Source organism: Fundulus heteroclitus, chromosome 18 (genome assembly GCF_011125445.2).
Source record: "Fundulus heteroclitus isolate FHET01 chromosome 18, MU-UCD_Fhet_4.1, whole genome shotgun sequence".
Lineage (NCBI taxonomy): Eukaryota > Metazoa > Chordata > Actinopteri > Cyprinodontiformes > Fundulidae > Fundulus > Fundulus heteroclitus.
In genome coordinates, this window is record NC_046378.1 from 27,956,363 (window position 1) to 27,978,514 (window position 22,152).

At 37.0% G+C, this 22,152-nt stretch overlaps 1 protein-coding gene across 1 annotated transcript in view; it reads right to left on the reverse strand.

Moving 5' to 3' along the window:
• Window positions 1-22,152, reverse strand: part of dph1 (diphthamide biosynthesis 1) — a 92,081-nt gene that overhangs the window by 7,448 nt on the left and 62,481 nt on the right. Inside the window, exons 7-9 of the mRNA XM_036149522.1 lie at window positions 19,217-19,285; window positions 17,020-17,176; window positions 8,450-8,550 (exon numbers count right to left, since the gene is read on the reverse strand). Coding sequence (XP_036005415.1) covers window positions 8,450-8,550; window positions 17,020-17,176; window positions 19,217-19,285 — 327 coding nt within the window. The remainder of the gene's footprint in view (window positions 1-8,449; window positions 8,551-17,019; window positions 17,177-19,216; window positions 19,286-22,152) is intronic.

The window sequence follows — 22,152 nt, forward strand, 5'->3', positions numbered from 1 at the left end:
TTTTATTTTTTACACCCATTATTATTTGCATTTACCAGTCAAATATATGCAAGTATATATCCCCTTCATCATGTATATATTCCCTTATGAGGCCATTTTAACTCTTCAGTATTAGGTTGCGTCAAAAACCATGTAATTTAAATGTGTTTCACCAAATATTTATGTTAAAGTCCAACACAAATCAGAAAATACTTATAAATAGGGGAACTAGATACATGTATTGATCACAAAAATAAATGAGCATGTATTCAGCCCACTCTGAACAAATTACAATATGTCACTGCAAGTCTTTTGGGGTATGTCTCTATCAGGTTTAAACATCTAGCGACTTCACAAAAGGACTGCAATGTTTTTAACATGAATTTGGACAGGTTTTTCTTTCCCTGCAGAAGAAAATATCTCTCCAGCTTTATGCTGCCATTTTCAAGGTCAATTTGCAGCTTTAGTTTTCCAAAACGCACATTGTTTAACACCGAGCCCAAAAGGTCTCAGTCTGGTCTCAACTGTATCTTATTCCACATGTTTGCTGTGTCTCTTAGATAGTTTGTTTACAGCTAAAAATTAGAATTCTCAATAATGAACTTCTTTCTGTCACTCTTTCATGAAAGCAAGATGCATACAACTAACAGTTGACATATCAACACATTCTCCCAACTAAACTGTGGATCTCTGCCGCTCCTTCAGCGTTACCACAGGCCTGTTGGCTGCTTCACAGATTAATGTCAAGGACCCCACAATTTGATATGACTTTGATTGTTTGGATCATGATTTGATCCTATATCAATTTGCTTTTGATTTAAAAGTTTAGATTTTGAAATAAGTAGAAGTACAATTTTTTAATTGTACCTGTCATTACTCTTATTTATATTTTGTCCATGTGAAAAGCCATAGTGTACCTGTGCATGTTTTAATTAATTTTTTTATCTCAAGTTTTCAGCGCCATCACAAGACTAATGTGGACATATTTAATGTAGCGTCAGTGATTGACAGGAAATGCTCAGTGGTCGCAAAGACGAAAACATGATGAGATAGAGCCACACACCGTGCATCTCTCTGTTAAATGTGAGGGCCAAACGAGGAGGTTTAATAGTGACAAGGCTTTGCGATTCTTGACTGCTGAGTTATAACTGCCACAGAATGTTTTTGTTTTTGTTGGTCTGGCTTTATGGGACAAGTTTTTCTGATCTACGATGCTCCGTCTGCTCTGTATCTCTTGTTCATGGAGATATAGAGAAGAAGTTTGAGGCGTGTTGCATGACTACGGGGCAGAGAGCAACAGTACCTCTATGGGCTGAACCTACGGCATACCAGGAAAATCCCCGGTAGTCCAAGTTTGCCACTGTGTTAAAAATACAGTAAAATAATTTACTTTAGAACAATTTGCATTGTGCGTGGTCCGGCTTTTGCCCGCACAACACAAATCACACTAAACTGTCGCTCAAGAACCCAATGGCCAGCAGAACTAATCGATTCAGAGGATTTTCTGAATTAATATTGAATTAGGAAAAATTGTATTGCAATGTATTCATTAATCAATATTTTACCCACCTTTACTAATTAAAGCTGGTCTGTCTTTCAATTTTCAGGCAATGGAATAAATGGTGTTTGGTAGGTTACTGCAAAACTTATACCTTGGTCTTCATGATGTTGTTTATTCTCTAATAGTCTATGATAAACCTCTGAGGGCCTCAAAGCACAGGTGGATTTATATTGATATTTAAATACACTTGGAATATTTGAATTTTAAAGATAAATGGCAGCAGTAGAATTTACTTAAGGCTATTAGAGTGAAGGGGGCTCAATACAAAACTACAATACCCCTTCAGAAAGAGGGAGACAATAAGATGGCCATACATCTTGAAGGATTAGAAAGTATTGATGAAAATATTAAAGAGCTTATGATGGATGTCTCTGCCAAGGCAAAGTCCCAGTTTGGTAAACAGGCTGCTCAACCAGCTAGAAAAAAGCTAGTTACTACAGCTAGAAACCACTGATCAGGCCCGAAGTCTGGGTGTAGTGATGGACTCCGACATGAACCTTCAGAGGTGCATCAAATTATTACAAATTTGGCCTCTTAAAACATGAGGAAAATTTCAAGGATTAAAAGACTAATGTCCCAATGGAAGTCAGTGTCTTCACAAGTTTGACTAAAGAGTCAGACAGCCAATATACTGCTTCCCGCAGTCACACTAAAACTAAGAAAGTGGAACACATCACCCTAGTTCTGAAGTCCTAATATTGGCTCCCTGTATCTTTGAGAATAGACTTTAAAATGCTTACAAATATCAGCATTTGAATTTAATAACTAAAATAAATGTTCTTTTGGATTACACTATTTTACTGGGACACACCTTCATATAGTGGTATGGTAATAAGCCCTTATAACCAAGAGCTATGAAAGAAAGAGATCTGTACTGAATGTAGCAGAAAGAGGTATCAAGAAAAAGGATAAGTTAGGATTTAGTCCCAAATGGTGGGATATCATTTTATCACTTAACTAGAAAAAGCCAGCCAGCTGACATAAAGAATTTGCGATTATGACTTTGACATACTTCTCTTATTCACTCACTTAAATGTGTTTACTTCAACAGAAAGTAGAACCTTTCAACACAAAGACACATGCCGCGATTACAGGAGCGGGATTCAGGACCGGCGAGCTCCATGCTGTGATGTATAAAAGCTTAAACCATGTGACATTTTCTGCAGCTTTGCAATGTGAGCTCCGGGAAGTCCATACTGCATTACCTGCTGTGGACCATTACGCTCCGACGTTAGGAGGAGGAACCTATACCTGCATGATCCTGCTTCATTTTGACTCTCAGTTTCAAACCACTGAGCGCATTAAAAGCCAACCTTTCAGAACTGCAGGGGAAAAAAAAATGTTCACCTTTAATGCCAGGCTTAATTGAAATAAAATAATCAATTCCCTTTAAATGTGGGCCAAAATTAAATTTTAAATTGTAAGACAAGAAGTGCACTGTATGATGTTTGCTGTCTTGGATAAGTGTCTGTGTGGTGTGCAGATATGTGTACAATAGTTTAAAACCTGCTTGGGGAAAGACTAATTACACACTTAAGAGCATATGCTAATGGGCCTTTCTCCTTCCTTGGAAAAGAATGTGAGTGTTTAATGACAGAGACAGCCTGGGGGTGGGCACTGTACAATGTACTGTGCCTGATGGTGCTGAGCAGCCACACACACTCTATCTACCTCTCAATCTCCCCTTTCTCTCAATGCCTCTCATTTCTACTTTTATGCAACCTCAGCCTCATACAGCTTATTGTTTGTCACTGTAAGATGATGGAGGATGCATGAATTTTTGCAGGCTATTCTGAGCAGTCAGGAGGAAATGATACAGTAAAAAGAGAAGACAATATGCAATAAAAGAGGTTTGCGGTACATAAGTATTGATTCAACTTTATAAGTACTTAGAAGCCCATAGAGTTTGGCATTTTTAGTCTCAGGTGTGTTATTCATATCGCTTTAGATATAAATAAATAAAAAATGACTAAATAAATTGTCCATCACATTTATTGATACCTTGGGTAAAATTAATGTAAAGCCTTAAAATAAAGTCTGATTTTTGTAGTAGCATATTCTCTGAGGTTTTGTTTTTGGCAGTTCACTGAAATGTACTATACAAATAAACCCGCCTTGCCTAGAAGTTTTTAGAAATGTTTTTCTCCCATTCCATCCATCTAATAATATCAACAAATATGGGCCACCATTCAGCCTAGCTACTGCTGTTTTACTCTTTATATTGCTCTGGCTATAGATATGGACAAGCTTACAGTACAAGAGCAGTTATTTTCTTGGAGCCATATCAGGGCTTATAAATATCAACACCCATTAGACTCACTTGAAGGGCATATGCTCTTGTGTTTCCCCATTGTGAATAAAAAGCTCCTATACAATTGCCCAACCTTCTTAAGTAGGAGATCAGGTAGAGTCCTTTCTTTTGAGCCACAACTATTGGCTGGCTGGCTTCACCACCCTCCATATTTCTTTGATGACATGGCATAAGGCTTGTCCACTAATGCCAAGGTCTCTTGTCATCACATAGGTGGATGTTGCAACATAAAGCCCCACATCTGATTTTCCGTGGATAAATCTCTGCGCTCAATCATCAGCTGTGTAGTTTCTGCTGCAAGATCACAATACAAGTATTTTTCTTCAAAAGGCTTCTATACAGCATCTTCACAAGGAGCTGAGTGAAATAAACTATGTCCCTTGCTGGGTTTTAGACCAAGGGACCAGAAGACAGACCACAGGCTCGTGATTGCTATCTACAGAAGGACTATAAATTGCTACTGCACATAATCCAGCATCTACCAATTCCTGGCTGTCTCCATCTCTCCTAACTGGTTTCAGTGGGAACATCTAGCTGGCTTAGTAGCAATGCATTGATGCTTTGGTATGCTAAAGCAAAAAGACCTCATGTCAAAGATATTTAGGGGCTGAGTCTAACGCTTTAAAAATATCCCCACATCATAAGTCCTTCTGCACCAAACTTCACACCTGATATAATGCAGTCAGGCCAGACATGGATCCATGAGGTTCACTCCAGGGAATGTGTGCACACTGATGTAGAGTACAGTGGTGTACTTTACACCACTGCATCCAGCTATTGGATTTAGCTGCTTGGCCACTGAAACCTATTCAATTAAACTCTCCACACAATGTTTTTGAGCTAATGTGAAGGCGACATAACGTTTGGAGGTATGTAACTACTGACTAGACAGAGTTGGCTACCTATTCTGCACACATACAGCAGAATCACAATCATTCAAAATTGCTTTCACTTTTATAAAATCACTAACAGTGGACTGTTGAATATTTAGTTAGGAGGAATTTCCACAAATGGACTTGTTGTACCGGTAGCATCCCATCACAGTACGTTGATAGTAAAACTTTGTATTCTGATGTACTCATTTGTTCTGGCAGCTCAAACAGTTTTAAATGGGTTGTTGTGATTTTTAGAGAAATATTTATTTTTAACATGTGCTGTGAAAATAATTGTCCTTATGGAAAAACTCATTTTCTGAAACTTGAATATTAATTTTGACTTCACAGATCTGCAAGTTACCTACACAATGTGTCCTAATGTCACCCATACCTTAATAGATTCTAACTGTTCAAAGGCACAGTAAAAAGATGGTCACTTAGTAATTCTTCCCAGTTTCTATCATTTGCCTCATATTTAGGAGGAACTTAACTTTGATGTGTTGTTTTGTACAGATTTTAGTTAGATGCATGTTTTAGATTCTTTCTGAGCCATTATTTTGTATTATAGAGTTTTCCTTTACATCAAGGTTGTACTTGCTACTGAAGCAGATCTTGTTGAAAATCTTTTTGTCTGTGATGAGGGGTTGTTTTGGTTGGGCAAATCGTGCCTGAATTTACATCCTTTTAGTGTTGCATTCACACGTCAGTCTAAGGAGGAGCACAACAATGAAACAAAAGAACCACTTTCACCACAATTTCTGGCTTTCCAAACACAACCCCCTCAACTATCTCCACGTCTCTCCAGCTCAAGCTCGCTCAGACCTTCTGTCCCTATCTCACCCACTCCTCCCTCACACATCACACCTCTCATTACTCCACAGTGAGAGGCCAATCCGAAGGAGGGTGAGTGGCAGCACCTCGGTGATTGGAGCTGTTGCAAATCAGTGGCTCGCTGACCCCTTGTCCATCTTTAACTCAGCCTTTGCAGCTGGAAGTCCGATAAATCAGACAAACTAAGATGTGAAGTCAGACAGTATCAGATATTTCACTGGAATAACTTGAGTACATTTCTAAGGATAAGAATTAAGACTGCTGGCCAAAGTGTTGGAGAATGTTTCATCTTCTTCAATTGTAATTATCAGCAAAATACAAAACTAAGAACTCCAATAGATTTTTACTTTAATACATAATCAAATCAGTGGTCATGGTTTCCTGGATTTCATGGCAGGCAATGTGTTTATTGATATTAGATGATTAAACAGACGAGCTGAAGAAAATATATAAATATTTATTCGAAGCAAGGGGAACACTCTATATTTCTCTATGTGTTTTTTTACACTCTTATATCAATGCAAAAGTGGATAAAGTAAGCTCTTTAGTGAATTATTCATGAAAACCACTTTCCATGCACTCCGTTTTAATGCTGAGGAAAAGGTATGACACATTCAGGAGGAATTATGCCAGAAATTCACCAAGACCTGAATGTCAATATTGTTTATGAACATATAAGCTTGAAAACAGTGTTTGTCAGCTGTGTTGTAGTATGCGCTGGAGAACAATGCTGACACCTCAATTATGCATACAATGATGCTTGCAGAATACATCAGAAATGTTGCTGATAGACTACTTGCTGTTCATCACAATTGCTAGATAGGGGAATTAGTTGAGGTATAAATTATTCATGTCAAAGAGACAAATGTGGTCAAGAATTTGTAATAAAGAAAGCATTTCCAATACTTTGAGATACAGGTTCATAGCTTTATCTTCAGAACAAAGACAAATATTCTTCAATAAGTAAAGTCCAAAATTGCTGATTTTCCTGAAATGCTCAAGTGTAACCTTATTTTTCCTTACTTCAAATCAAATTGTATGTATTTAAATCACATTTAAATAAATGACAGCTTTTGACTAAAGTGCTCTACATAAAACTGTACAGGAAGAAGTTTGAGCATACATTAAAAACACAAAACAGTTAATTAGATTGATCATGCACGTCTTAAAAATATGTAAAGTAACATATTAGGATGAGAAAACAGCTTACAACAACTACTACTACTACTACTTTTATTATAAGACAGATTTAAAAGTTGATGAAGGGGTTGGAAACTGCCAAATATGTTGGCAGTATTTGCATTACCCTTACAAATTCAGATGCAGATAAACTGTACTTTATTAATTATCAGGGAAAATTCTGGAAAGCAACAGTCCATAGTGTTTTTGTTCATCTACTCATAGCTGGACTCACAATATCCTCAACCCTTGGTGATTTGCTTTTACCTTCTTTACGTTTGGACAACTGCCAGTGCATTACGTTTGGACGGTCCACACAGTAACAAAGATCTGGACCCTATGCAAACATCTACAAAGGGGCATAACCTTTCATAGAAAATATACTTGACAAAAATTAAGTCAAATCAACCTTAGGCCCAAAGGGCCGGTTAAATGTTAATTTGGCTGTATTCCTACCCCATGTTTCTGTCTTTGCAGTCACTAAAATGCTTTCAGATACTAATGCAAATTTTTAAATAGAGGTATTTAATGATAGTCCTGGAATGTGAAGGAGCCACTACTTCCGTTCGGGGTCATAGACCTAAGAAAGGTACCTTACACAACTCTCTTTCCTCTTTCAGTCTTCAATTTGTTTAGCATATTTCCTTCTCTTGAGGTTGCTGTTTAGTTGTGATAGTGTAGGACTTCTAATCATTCTGGGAGTTATTAATCCAGGACAAATAGAGAGATTTAACTAATTAAAAGCAGGATGAGCATGCCGGCTATGATTTAGGGTGTGGTAAACTAGCTATTTTTGGGACAGAATGTAAACATATGTTATATTTTAAACTAAAGTACTTAAAAGGATGGATGGTGAACAAGGCATTTCACCCAACTTATCAGAGTTAATGTACTGAATGATAGTTATGTCCTTTGGTCTGGACCATGCAGAAGTTTCTTCTACTCAAAACCATAACACTTGTATTTTAACTTTAAAACACAGAGGAAGCTGTGACAGCTATGAAAGACAACAAAATAGACAGCATGTGAAATTATCAAGTAATTCAAGTAACAATAATAAAATGACTACCTTTTCAATACATAGAAAAAACATTAGCCTTACACAATATTGTTTTTATATAATGTGACTTAAAACCATCAGGGGCTTCTTGAAAACAGCTCGAAATGACTTATAGCAGCCATACCTTCAAACCAGCAAGAGACAAAGTCTAAATGATGCGCTTGATTTGTTTTCAGCATTCACGCAGGGAAAACTGAGAATAAAATATCATCTTTCAGCGGGCATATTCTCCTTTTTGTTTCATCTAACAATAGGCAGTTGGAGCCAAATACTCCCATTCAGAAACAGGATATGCTTCACAGATGATTTCATTATTTAGTTAAAGTGTATTTCAGTTTTTAGGCCAATTTTACAAAATAAATATCTCTCAGATTCAATAAGATAAAATATGAATGTAGAAAAAAAGTATTCAACAATTATCATACACATAAGGAATAGCACTACATCAAATGGTTTACTGCCTGGGCTGCTGGGGGTTGTTTTTCTTCTTTAAAAAATAGGTAATCCTTAAATTTCACTAAGAGACCTATGTTGCAACATTTAGGAAATAGTAATCAGGGTACACTCTAAAAGATGAGTGGTTAGATCAAAGAAAAATAAACTATGTTTAACAGATAAATGTCATGTGTGAGTCTGTGCATCTCAATACTTACGCATCTACATCTGGAATCAGGTCCAGCTTGCTGGGAAAGATCTCAGAGAGCAGCACACGAGTGAAGGACTTGCCCAGAGATTGAAGCCTTGATTCTAGATGCTACAGGAAAACAAAAACAAAAAAGGTCAACAAACAAGAAAGGGCTTCGGTAAAATAAAAAGGCTGCAAATTAACCTTTTCTTTGTTCCAAACTGTTGGGCATAAATTGGAATAGTGTGGGATGCATGCTTAAGCACTACCAGAGGACAGACTCTCATGAAAACCTTGAGTTAATTTGTCTAATTGTGTGCCACTTTGAGACATTTTTATGATGAATTTAGAGACAAAAAAGTCCTAATTTAATTTTGGACATGTAACACTTATGTTGGTGCAATTAGCAATAGGCTTTTAACAATAAACAGGCATTTTGATTAAATCGTAAATATCGTGGGCAGCAGGGTGACACAGCTGGTAATACTGTTGCCTTGTAGTAACAAGGTCTTGGGTTTGGATGCCAGAATGAGGTTTCCATGTGAATGCATGGGTTCTTTCCGGATACTCCAGCTTCCTTCCACAGTCCAAAAACATGATAATCTCTTTAAATTGCCCTTAGGTATGAGTGTTTTGGTGCATGTTTGTTTGTCCTGTGTGTCTCTGTATTTCCCTGTGATGGACTGGCAACTTGTCCAGGGTGTACCCCACCTCTCCGATCAGTTTGAAGCCAACGAAAATTGCTTGAACTAACTTTGTGTTGTAACATACAAAATGCTAACAACAAAAAAAGCCAGCATTTAAAAAAAAAGTGGCCATGCAAAACTTGCTAACTTGTTTATCATTAATGCCAAAATGCTTTTATTTCACTTTATTCTGTACATTGTTTCTTTAGACAGCACTCTAGCTGATACAGTTATGATTGGACATCTCTATTTGTTGCCTATTATTCTTTGCAAGATAACTCAAGTTCAGATTGGAAGAGAGCATCAATGAACAACAATTTTCAGGTCTTGCTGAAAATTTTCTATAAAGATTTAGGCTGGACTTTGACTGAGCCTCTCTAACATATTCAACCTATACCATGCAGCTGCATCTCTAGCTAAATGTCAAGAGTTGTTTTTTTTGCTCAAATTCTTTTGTAACACCTAATATGTGTCCTTCCAAGATTTTCCTGTATTTAGCTCAATCCATATTCCCATGAACTCTGACCATGTCACTGCAAAAGAAAAGCAAAAGAAAAGGACCCTCTCAGCATCATGCTGCCACCACCGTGTTGCACCATGGCGAATGGTGGGGAATGTGCAGTCACGTTTCATAAAGGAAAAACTAAATACAATCATCTTTAATATGCTTGCTGAGTCCATAACTTGGCTTGTGACAAACTAAATGGGAATTCTTGCAGCTTTCTTTCAGTCGAAGAGCTTTCTACCTGCCACTCTTCTATAATGGCAGATTTGTCGGGCGAATGACACTTCTGTCAACAGACTCTTGCACCTGAGCTATTGATCTCCACAGTTCCCTCAGAGTTACCATGAACCTTTGGGGTTCTTGCCATTCCAATCATATTTGATGGGTGTTTATGTCTTGGTAAAACAATAGTTGTATCATAACCCTTCTGTTATCTGATAGTTTCAATGGTGATCTGTGAGATGCTAAAAGTCTGTGCTACAGTTGTTGTTTTTTACAATTTGTTCCATATGTTCACCAATACATTTTAAAGGCCTACACAGAAGAGCCATAATTATACTGATAGTAAAGGTTGAGTCTGCAATTTTTCCAGAACATTCCCCAGATCCATTTTTGAATAACTGCGCATGCGCAAGACCACCTGCTCTACCACTCCTCAGGGGGATCGCGTGAAAAAAAATCAGGATTAGTTAGAGTTTTTACAGCAATATAGCTCCCACGGATATTGATTTTTTAACCTCCTTTTTCTGAATACATAATGTCTACTTTCTGGGCAGAAGGACAAATTTACCCAGTATGACAAAGTATTTCTGAACAGAATTACAAGCTATAGCTTTAAATCATAAACACAGGTGTAACCTGATTAGTAGTTTCTGATTACTGCAAAGATTTTTATTTCAGGGTATCAAAGTAAAGGAAGGTCAATATGAATGCATGCCACAGATTTTTATATATATTTTTCTGTGTTTTTGTTGTTAATTGTAAAACAATCTGAAAACCAAGTATAATTTTCCCTCCACTCCACAACTATGCACTGCTGAGTATTGATGTATCATATAAAATCTTAATCAATTCCATGAAAAAAATGTTTGTTGTTTACATGAGCAATTTTAAATTTAAAAGTGTATACTTTTGCAAGGCAATACATATTCTTTAAACTTCATGTACTTTGCTGCTAAAATCTAGCTTGACTAGATATTAAAGAGCCTCATCTAATTAGGTTTGTGAGTCAATAACAAGTCATTTTTAATGACATGTTTTATTAGCCTTTTCATGCATTTAAACAGTCTTACCGAATATGTCCTGCACGCTTGAATTATAACTGAATGCCGCTAATTAGAAGTAACTATCTTATTATTTTCTAGAACAGCCAGAGGATGTTTTCTTCTGTCCTCATTTTAACTTCATTCTAAAAATGTTTGAGTGTTAGTCATCTGTTTTATAAATATGGTTTGTACACATATTTCTTAAGTTTATATGTATGTCAAAGTTGAAAACACCTACATTAGTTGAAATTAGCTAAATGCTATACTGACTGGTGCTGAACAAACCCTGAATGCTATACTTTCTTTTACCTTGATGTAAAGTGCTTTGCAAAATGCTGATTTGCAGTACGAGCAACAACAATTTATGGAAAAATGTTTACTTATTGGTTTTAATGTTGTTACTGACAGTAAACCCAGACTTTATATTGGGTTCCCAATAAAGTTAAACAAACAGTTTATTGTGTCCTTTCTCCTCTAACTGCTTAAGGTTGTCTGCGTCTGTCAGAAAGAAAGTAAATCCTGGCCTTGAGTAGTATTTTGGCTGACAGTTCATATTGAGAGCAGTGATAAATATGTCTGCTGCTTCACAGTGCTATAACCTCAGAGTTACCTCTCCAATTCCTTTAATCCACACTTTACATTTTTCTTTTTGACTGTAAAACCTTGCAATATAAAATGATACATTTACAAATCAAAGCACAACTCATCTACTTTCACTGACAGCCGTTTGAGCTCCCTGTAAGCTTGTCCAGAGGTTTTTCTGTACTGAAAACAATCTCAGCAAGATGATGGTTGTATTGAGATTTCATTCTCTGCATTAGGTGCGGTTGATATGGCCTAAAATTATTATCGCAATATATTGAAAAGTTTCCCATGATAACGATAAATGGACGACATTAGTACCACCCCCCTCGCCCCCAAATTTACAATCAGTTGTATTGACAGTATAATGGTATAATTCAGCTGGACAACCACAGCTGAATTATCTTAATAGATGCAAATCCAAACTACACATATTTCCCTATAGGTTCCATACAGGTTAAATATTTTGTGACAATAATTACGCTATGAAGCATACCTTTAACTCCATTAAGATGTGCACACTTACCAATTGTCAGGTGCAGCCTGCGGCCAAAACACTGCACAACACTGCACATGCTGTCTATTTTGTTGTCTTTCACTGTGCAGTTTTCGTTTGTCACTGATGTAATGTACAGTCAGACTAAAGAATGTCTCCATCGTGCAACGGAAACAGAGATCAGAGGTGGCTGCAACGTACTTAACAGCTGCTCCTCTTCCTCTTCGACCGCTGTTACACCATATTCTGTGACCACCATATTTTGTGATTCTGTGTTTTATTCTGTGCGGCACTGTTGCTTTTTCACAGCTTGACATGTTGCGCCAAAAGTTACGCCAGCAAAGCGAACATCCATCCATATATATCCCTATTGGGGTCGCAGGGGGTGCTGGTGCGAGCAATGCAAACATAAAAGTGTAAATTAATATCCAGTGCAAGGTTTTTGTCAAAAACTTCCAATACATAGCCAATAATCATTATGTCACAGGTTAAATATTACTTTTCATTTAATTTACAAAGTAAAAAAAACCCACCAGAAACATTTTTGTTAAACTATTTATTCTTTTACATTATATTAGAGTGCGGTCACAATATATGGTAGCAGCGGTCTGTGACGTTTATACTTCTATAACAATCATAATGACACAGGAAAAAAACCTGCTTACTCTGGTCTGCAAACTAGTAACTGCATGATGCGAAAGGTAAAAGACAACCTTTCCTCTGCAACGTTCTCCAGGTAACTGAAAGTTCTGCGTGAATTTCTCCCACTAATGTGTATTTCCACACATTAGTGTTTCAGAAAATGTTGGTCTTAATGCTGCCACAGAGAAACAGTCAACTGTTGAATCTTGCAATGACTTCTCACTCATGCAGGAATTTACCTTCTGTTTGAGGCTGCAGTATCGCATAAAAAATATATCCTTTTGAGGTTGCCAGTCTTGTGATTTCCCCCCTCATCGAGTATTCTAAACCCCAGTCATACAGCAGCTACATTTAGAATAGAATTCAAAATCCTTCTGTATACATTGAAGGCCATCCGTAACCTCTCACTCACCCCTACCTTTCTTGATCTCTTTTACATCACTACTCCTTCCTGCACTCTTAGATCTTCATCTTCCAATTCACTTTACTGTTCCTCCTGCCTGCCTCAGCACCATGCTCCAAAACTCTAGGACTCTCTCCCTCCAGACATTCGCTATACTGACACTAATCCCTACTTCAAGTTTAAACTCAAAACCCATCTGTTGAAGAATGCCTATTACAGTAATGGCCTGTAACTTTCTTAATATGTGTTGTTTTTATCATGACTTATTGTTGGCACCCTGCGTGATCTAGTGTCCTTGAGTGCTTTGAAAGGGTCTTTTAAATAAAATGTATTAGCATTAATATTATTATTAAACAGCTTTTATCTAACAGATTGTTAAACAGAACAGTTTTCAGATCCAAATATTGCGGCCATATTACAACATTCTGACTACCACGCCCCTCCAGACGGCAAAAAGTTTCCGCTCTGCACACCTAGGAAACAGTGTTGCCAAGTCCACTTATTATAAGTGACAATGGGCTTCTTTTTTTCTAAAGTCGCTTGTAAATTCCGTGAGTCGCAGGTTGTGGTTTTTTGGGCTTGTTTTTTTGGGCGCTACAGACACCGTGAGTATAACTGGCTGAAATATCCCTCAGCCTTTCTGCGTTCACACACTCTTACCCATAGACAAAATACACTAGACGTCTCATTACGTTTTGGGGCGCATCCTGCGTCGCTGCCATATTGGCTGGGTCTTTTCTACTCTAGGCTGGCATGGGAGCCGACGAGAGTAAATGCAGAGGGAGCAATGTTTCACATTTTTATGCAGTTTACAGTTGCAATAACCGGCGTTAAACTGCTGAAAGTACATTACGCCATGCAGAACACCATTTTGAGCAGAGATTGGTTCTGGAGATGAGTTTTTACGTACTGATAGCATTGCAGAAACCCAACCCATAAACCATACTTTAATGCCTAATATTGTTGTTGATGTTGTCTCTGTATTTGACAAACTAAGGCTGAATCAGGTTACCAAATGAAGGACCCTGGAGTTACAGTGTCAGCACATGAAAGAAGCTGTGCAAAACAGTTCTCCTTCAAGAGTATTAAGCTCCTGCCCCACTTGCAAGCAGAGTGCTAGACACGAATGACGAAATTTACGAATTTTAAATTTTAAACCCTTATCCAGGCTTTTTTATATCCTAGTTAAGGAAAGGGCACAATTTATAGCGCTAATAGAATAAAAACAACTCCATGATTTGGTCTCTGTTCGAAAATATGTAATGTCCTGTTGTTACAGCGACTACTCTCTCTAACACATGGTATTAGATTGCTTTTTCTCTGAGTACAAACAAAAAAGTAATATTTCTTTGGAGTGATTCCACAACAAAATCCAGCATTACGTCCATTCTAATTTGGGTCGGCCCAAGACATATACCTCGAGAGAAGCAGACCAAGATAAGGTTAGGTTTCTTTTTGTCTTTAAAGGGAAGTAATTTGAGAACTCTTATATTTAACCTTTCCAACAGGATGCATGTATCAATAAATTAATCTGTTCTTCAAGTTTAGAAACTTCACTTCCCAGCTGAGTCTGCCTTTGGCTGAGGTGTTCTGAGAGCAGGACGCAACGAGATGGAGGGAAGAAATCCCGCCAATGCTCTTTAAGTGAGATAAAGGTAAAAGCAATGCTGATATCCACCCTCCCTGGGAGGATTATGAGACATTTCTATGACTGGGCTCTTATCAGAGTTACTTCTGTTCTTTTTACTTGTGAGGTTATCTGACACCACACTTCCTCATCTCAACAGATCGCTACTGGAGAGCTAGAGAGTTTTTATTAAAATCTGCCTTTTAAGTCCTTTCTCATCTAAAAAGAAAAGTATCTGTCTGGTCTCCTGTTGACATTTTATTTTACTTTAATGCTGACTTGATATTTCAAATCTGGATTATAACAAATCTAAGAAGTGCGCTAGTAAACACATCAGAATATGTGTTAGTTGAACAAAGATATGTGATCTGGTTTTCCATCTTTTACATCTCAGTGCTTCACAAAAGTATTCACACGTGCAATTTAAATATTTATTATTTTATGTGATGGTTCTAGGGAAACATAGTCTAAGACGTTGAAGTAAAGTCAGAAAAATATATATAAAAAAATAATTAAAAGAAATCTAAAAAAAAAATGAAAATTGCCATGTACATATGCATCCAACCCCTTATCTTTGAGGTCGTTAAAATGTAAGGTAGGCTTATTTATATAGCACCTTTCAGTAACACGACATTCAAAGTGCTGTACATGAACAGAAAAACATTACAGGCATACATAGGAAAAACATAGGAATAAGCTAAATGAATCCTTGACTAGAATTCTTTCTTAAAGGTTCTGGTGTGATTAGTCACCTTCAAAATTCACATAATTAGTGAAATTAAGTCCACCTCTGTGGAGTCTAAGTACAGTATCACATGATCTGTCAGTATAAACATATTTTCTGAAAGACCCCAGAGGCTTCAGCACCACTAAGCAAGAAGCATCACACTGTGAAGACCAAGAAGCTCTCCAAACAAGTCATGGACAAAGTTTTTGAGAAGTACAAGTCAGGGTGGGGTTCTGAAAAAAAAAAAAAAACTCTAAATATTTGATGTTCCCTAGAGCACCATCAAATCCATCATCTTCACAGGGAAAGCAGGTATCACAACAAAGCTGCCAAAAGAGTGCCACCCACCAAAACTCACAGACGGGCCAAGGAAGGCATTAATCAGAGCGGCAGCACAGAGACCAAAGGTAACCTTGAAGGAGCTCCAGAGGTCCACAACAGAGACTGGAAGATCTGTATATAGGACCACTACAAACTGTACACTCCATAGAGCTGGGCTTTATGGAAGAGTGCCCAGAAAAAGGCCATTACTTAGTGTTATAAAGAGGAAGGCACATTTTGAGTTTTCCAATAGGCACGTGAGTGACTCCCCAAATGTATTTAGGAAGGTGAAATTGTCGGATGACTCTAAAAATTGAACTTTTTGGCAACCAAAGAAAATGCTACGTCTGGCAGAAACCCAACACATCCAATCATACCAAGAACTCTATGCTGTTGGGATGTTTTTCAGCAGCAGATACTGGGAAACGGGTCTGTGTTAAGGGAACGATGGATGGAGCTAAATACAAGGATATTCTTGAGCTATACTTATCTCAGTCTACCTGTGATTTGAGACAGGGACAAAGGTTCCCCTTTTAGCAGGGCAATGACCCGGAGCGTACTGCTTAAGAGACTTCAGTGGTTTAACAGTAAACATTTAAACGTGATGGAATGTCCTAATCAAAGACCAGACCTCAATTGATTAACAGTGAGTAGGAGCATTTTTTTCCTTGAGACACGAGTAAAAATACCAGTGGCAAGATGTGGTAAGCTCATAGAGACTTATCCAAAGTGACATGCAGATGTCATTACCACAAATGGTGGCTCTACAAAGTACTGACTTTGTATTGCCAGCGAACAGGCATGCATGTCACAGTTTTGTGTTGTTAGTCCTATTAAATGTTAGCTTCACAATAGAAAAAGTAAAGCATGTTCTGTAAATAAATTGTTGCAAACTCAAACAATCTCAACAACAATTCCAGGTTGTGAGGGAACAAACAGAACGATACTTTTGCAAGGTACTGTAGGATTTATTGCCAATTTATACTGTAAAATATAAAGATTAGTGGTAGATTATAGCGTGAATATATGTTCTACATGTTTTTTAATACTTTAAATATCTACTTTGAGAGATCAAAGTAGATATGTCTAGATCATGTCTTTCTATAACCCTTTCCAAGTGCAATAACCCCAAATCAAGAATAAGACTTTCAAAAGATATGTATCTGCATCATCCAATAAGTGAAATAACAAACAGCCAGCAGAACTCTGCCTGTCCAAACTTCATTACATGTCACCAAAAACACTGGTAAAAAAAAAAAAAAAACTCACTGTGCAAAGTATTACAAGTCATTGCACAAGAGGCCTCAGGACAAGCAGACTGCTGAAATGAGGGTGCAAACTCACCTCTAGGACTTTGGGACTACCCTGTCGGCCTAGTGTGCCCAAGATCAGACCCCATCTCTGGGCCAGTCGAGCCTTGTCAATAGCCTGCAGCCTCAAATCACGCATGGCCTTGTGATCATAGTACTCCCTGGAGAACACCTTACTGTAGGGGTCATATCTAAGAACAAGCACAGACAGAAAATGGGTATGGCACACAGATATTTTAGGATGTGGATAGACATAAACAGTGAAGTTATATCATTCACATTACCAGCTGTTGTTCAGTTATCTATCTTGAGGACAGAAATACAGAAAGGAGGGAAAATTTAATCATGAAAAGCCATCAAGTATGACAGGACCTAGAGTATCTTAGGGAAATGGGGGTATTGCTGAGCTTTTAATCTCCTTTTCTCTGCTACACTTGAGATTGGAATCTTGTTTATGAGGGATACCTGCTATCTGTGCTGCAGTGAATATATGTCACACATTTCATGGCACAGTGATGTTGATGATTTGTTGACTTTGAATATCTTGAAACACAGAACAAAAAACTATTTTCTATGATTAAAACATCAAAGTTATTCTGATGACTGTTTATTTTTATACACAGCAGGGTTTCCTCAAGTATTTATTTTTAACTGTGGTGGTGGTGACGAAACGGCGGGGTCACTATCATTAAAATGTAATTGAAATGCAACATATGTTAACATTACTTTATGGAATAATGTATGAATTTTACATTGCCAGAATCCACACTATACGTTTAATTTTACCAAAAACATAGTAATCAGAGGCACACACATTGAATGAGATAAATAAGTGATTTAAGCTGTGTGGTAATTAGGTAATTATTTTTGTGCAACAGTTTCAGAGGAAAAAAGAGACTAGATTAAAAACTAGATGTATTATATTTATACCCCACTTTGTAATACAGGGCCCAGTAGCCATCAGTAGCTTCTTTCACTAGCAGCTTCACGAGGGGTTGGATTTTCAAAACAAAGCAAATTTTAACTTTAATGCTATTATATTTTAATTCATTTTAAACTGTGATTATGATTACAATAAGTGCATAAATATACAGTAGCTTTGCTATATCAAATGCATTACATTGCTTTAACATTCTTTTAATCAATTCTAAGGTGTGGCGGCTTTTATTTTGCTGTGGCGGTGCGTCACAATCATAAACAAGTAGTGGAAACCCAACACAGCTTCTTTTTTTGTACAAATAAAAATTCAAAGACTATGTCAGGTATCTGCTTTCAGCTGCCTTTACTCTAATAAAATAGCAATAGCTTTCAGTCTGCTAATTAGCAAAAAGTGACCATCTGTGTGTAATTAAATCCAAGTATAAACACGGTTGTTCTGGTCAGGTTCATAAGTTTGTAGGAGAACAATAGCAGACATGGCAGTGATAAAGTTGTGAAACATTTTAAAGCACGGTTAGGTTATAAAGCAAAATCCCACGCTTTGGAAATGTCATGGAGCACTGTTCAATTATATATATGAAATTTTGAAAAGTATAGCACAACTGTAAACAAAATAAGAAATGTCTACCAAAGACAAGAGGTTGGACTAGAAGAGCATTAATCTGGGCATTATTTTTAGGCCCTTGGTAATTTTGGGGGAGTTGCAAAGTTTAGCTGGGAGAATCTGTCAACAGAGCACCAGAGTGATGCTCTCCACAAATATGGCTTTAATGTAGGGGCAGCAGAAAAAAAGAAAATAGGAAAAAAAATCCTGGTTAAATATGTAGATACTCCTGAACACACCATTTTTAAAATAAAATATAGTGATAGCAGCACCATGTAGTGAGAATTTACAGATATTTTGTGGTAATGTTTTGATAATGTTTTTTTTTATCATTTATGTTTTTGACAGGTTAAACTGGTCAGTATAGTTAGAAAATAGAAAGAGCTATCAGAGTGAAAATCCAAAAACATGAAAAACAATTAAGGGCAGGGTTTAGCTTCCATTGTTGCTGCTGTAATTGCAGCAGAAGGCTACAAGGGATTGACTTGGGGGTGAGTAAAAAAAATCTGCATGAATACATTGAAGATTGTGGTAGTAGTCTCTGAAAAAGTAAATAGTTCAGGGAGTATAAAACATTTGCATTAAACTGCATATACTATCAGCTAGCTGCTTTAATATAGTGTTATACAAGGTGGTAGTGATGAACACATCACATAAGCCAACATTTCTTCAACATGTTTTATATTACCTGTAGGCAGGGATGTCTGGGTTTGCAATCATTATTGACTCCAAGTGAAATCTTCCATCTCCAAGATAACTAAAGACAAAATATTATATTTAATATTGAGCACAGGAATTGAAAAAATTAAAAAGGAAAAAAAAAAACATTACAAAAGAAATGATCATCCATCTTTTTCATTTATTCTTAACATTATGCACATTGAATTCTGTTTATTTGAAAATAGTATAGATAGATAGATAGATAGATAGATAGATAGATAGATAGATAGATAGATAGATAGATAGATAGATAGATAGATAGATGTTTTTTTTGAATAAATGAATGAATAAAATAGAAATATTGATCGATATCGATAATCATTAACAAATTCAGTATTTTAAGTGCAGCCCTGGAAATTGCCTCGCAACCTATTTTTAGCTACAGAACACACAAACACTGAATTCCAACTCAACCCTTTATTCAACCAACTTTTTACGAAAACTACAAGTTTTTAAAAAAGAAAAATGAACACGTGCTCTCTGAACTCTTTAAAGAGGGCAGAGCTTGGTGAAGGAGGTTCCTGGGTTTGTGATTGGTTGGGAGGATCTGATGACTGTAATATTAACCAACATGGCTAAAATGCATAAGGAAACTGTTATTTTATTAAACTTTTTATTGCCCCTTTTTCTTTCTATCTATCTATCTATCTATCTATCTATCTATCTATCTATCTATCTATCTATCTATCTATAGAGAGAGAGAGAGAAAGAGAGAGATATAAAAAATAAAGGGAACACTTTAACAACACAACATAACTCAAAGTCAATCACACTTCTGTGATTGACAATCCATTTTATCTGCTTTTGTGCAAATGGAATAGACATCTGGTGGAAACCACACACACACACACACACACACACACACACACACACACACACACACACACACACACACACACACACACACACACACACACACACACACACACACACACACACACACACACGGTACCTTTAGATTTATACCTAGTCTTTTTGAAGAAACAGTTCAACAAACACAAATGCACACTTGCATTGTAAACTGGCACTCTTACATAAACCCTGCTGCTTATATGAGCGAGGTATTGAGGTCTGTACCTTTTCTTACTTAAGACATGTAAATAATCCTATTAATTGCTTTCCTTTTAGAGCAGCTTTAAATGGGATGAAGGTTGTTTGCCACACAGGCAATTGTGAAACTTGATGAATCTAGAATTTATTTGTAGAGTGTGCTTGTGTGAAAAAATTTACTTATTTCCCTGTATGTACCTATAGAATAATACCAAACAATAGGACAGGAGGAAAGCAGGCCTTTGCTGCAGTGCATTCATTGCTTGAAAACATTCAAGGCCCTCATATAATTACATCCCAGCAGCAAAACCTGCCAACCCTTTGATCTTGTTGTCCGATTGTGGTTGTGCTCTCTGAGACTTTGTCTTATCATCATATTCACATCCACATTTTGTTATTTTATAGAAAAAAGCAAGAGCACATTCAGAAGATAGAAATGGTCCACTGATCATTTGTTAAAGCTCTTTTCAATACAATTTCCTGCTGCTAAGACAGCTTTTTTTGGTCTTTTAATTACTTGTGTGTGTGTTTACATTTTGTGCTTGTAGCATTTCTGTCACACACATTAAGTTCTAATTAAAGTAAAATAATCCAAAGCCAAGTTTTAATTTATACCATTTTAAATGGCTGTGATACTTTACACAGTTTAAAAGATATATCACCATTAAACAAATTGAACTCTGCCACTTCTGTTCTGGATAGTGACTTTTCTGTCATGACATTAACTTAATAATAATTCATTAAAGTAAAAGGAAACCTAACTATTAAAGGAAATTATTACTCTATAATTAAGCATTTAGTGTTGCTGCACCAACTATACAAAACATTTTTTTACAGTTGGTGCTGCAAGACAGAGATTGTTGGAGCCATGTTTAGGAAGCCTCATTATAATACCAATATGTGATTAATTAGTTTTTTAAACAGCATATGTCATTAGTTTTACAACTTCAGTTTTTCAGTCTTTTTGAGGCTTGTAGCTCATATTAATTTATATCTTCAAAATTAAGAAAGGTAAAATAGTGAGAAAAAAAGGCAAGCAAAAAGTAAGCAAAACAAGCCAGCATAGAAATAAAAAAACAAAGTGACATTGTATTTGGAACACTGACTTTGGGTAGCTATAGCGCTGAGCCTACTTGGTTTGGCCCACCGATTTTGGCTCCTCCCCACTCGGTTTCACTTGACCAGTCTAGAAATGCCTGAAGGAGGAAAGACGCCTCCTGGATATTTCTTAAGGATAAAATAATCCACCGGGATAAATATCTTGATCACAAATATCTTGATCAGCTTACATTAATAATAAAATAAGGCACAGCTCTCTCTGCACTCCTTCTGTCTGCTTGCAACGATAAAAAAACGTGTGTGTGCAAGTTTGACAGAGACAGAAGCGGAGAGGGGAGTTGAGGCTGTCTAAACCTGCTCCAATGTAGGCCTGGGTGATAAACGGAAAATGTACCGACACCGAAATTTACGACAATAACTAAAGTCATTTTGCATATGTCGGTATTTTCGGTATACAATAAAAGAAAGAAAAAGGTTTTAATAGGTAAAGGTACGCTATGCTCCTGTCGCTTTATGACGCTGCGCTACCTGTAGAGTCTGTGGTCACTGTGGTAACTGCTGCCAGCCTTATTAACAAGGCCAAGAGCCGCCCGTGACATTTGACACTGCCTCTCTCCCTCCCCCGTTCAGGTCCTACACCATCAACACCAAGTCAAATTTCTTGTAAGTGCAAACCTACTTGGCAATAAACTTGATTCTGATTCTGAGAGAGGAGGTTGAGGAAATGGATGAAATTTCAAATATTGAAGCGGCAGCTGCTGTAGAGCTGCTCCAGGAGGAAGAGGAGCATCTGTT